An 858-nucleotide genomic window follows, 5' to 3' on the forward strand; every position below is an offset into this window, starting at 1 on the left:
TTTTTCCATAATACAAATTTATTGTTACACAAATGTACAGTGTTTGAACAGAAAAAGAAAGCCCCACTGTCGCAAAGAGGAGTGAGTTGAAGCAGCACGTGGGAAGCAGGGCGGCTCCGGGATGTCAGGTGTGTGGTTAGCGTCCCGGCTCCATGTATGTGGAGATGTCCATTTCTTCAGGAAGCTCCGCCGCATTGACTTCAAACCGACCCTGACCCTCATTGAGGTTCAGGACGACTACCCCAAATAGTAGTCCAAAGAAAAGAAAATGGCCCAGGAACACGCTGTGCTGCTCTCTTTTCAGTCTGTTGAGCCTCAGAATTGGAGAGTGAGGAGTATTTGAAGCTCTGTCCATTTAGTTTCACAGCAATAAATAAGCAGAGGCAGGAGGTGGTGGCAAAGACACTGGCAGCCATACATCTTGCTAGGTCTTTATAGCTGTGTCTCTGGATTTGTAGGCCACTCCTCGACTTCTCAGCTCCCTCACGATTCCTTGGGGCAGGCGACCAGTGACTGACACTGCATACACACCAGGCTTAAAGGTACTGACTCGCTGCCACTTGGAGACCCAGCTGTCCTCTGGACTCATCATTGCAATGATTCCATCAAAGGAAGAGCTGGTGCAGTCATACACCACCTCTCGGTTACCCTTCATCTGAAGGTATGCATCACAATTATCACAACCATCATATTCAAACTGGTCTATAGTCTTGACCAGCGAACACAACAAACAAGCCCGCAGATGCCGCATGTCCTTGGGCACGGTCTTCAGAGCCATCCTCTCCACAGGAGCAGAAGAGCGAAATTCTCCGAATGTTCGTTTTTAACTTTTATCTAAAATGAAACAAATAATATATT

General features: G+C 47.3%; 1 protein-coding gene across 1 annotated transcript in view; it reads right to left on the reverse strand.

The window, feature by feature from the left end:
- Positions 1 to 832, reverse strand: part of LOC102249428 (transcription elongation factor SPT4-A) — a 3,214-nt gene extending 2,382 nt beyond the window's left edge. Inside the window, exon 1 of the mRNA XM_005867786.2 lies at positions 421 to 832. Coding sequence (XP_005867848.1) covers positions 425 to 778 — 354 coding nt within the window. The 5' untranslated portion in view covers positions 779 to 832 and the 3' untranslated portion in view covers positions 421 to 424. The remainder of the gene's footprint in view (positions 1 to 420) is intronic.
- Positions 833 to 858: the final 26 nt, after the last annotated feature.

This window comes from Myotis brandtii, unplaced genomic scaffold (assembly GCF_000412655.1).
Source record: "Myotis brandtii unplaced genomic scaffold, ASM41265v1 scaffold251, whole genome shotgun sequence".
NCBI lineage: Eukaryota > Metazoa > Chordata > Mammalia > Chiroptera > Vespertilionidae > Myotis > Myotis brandtii.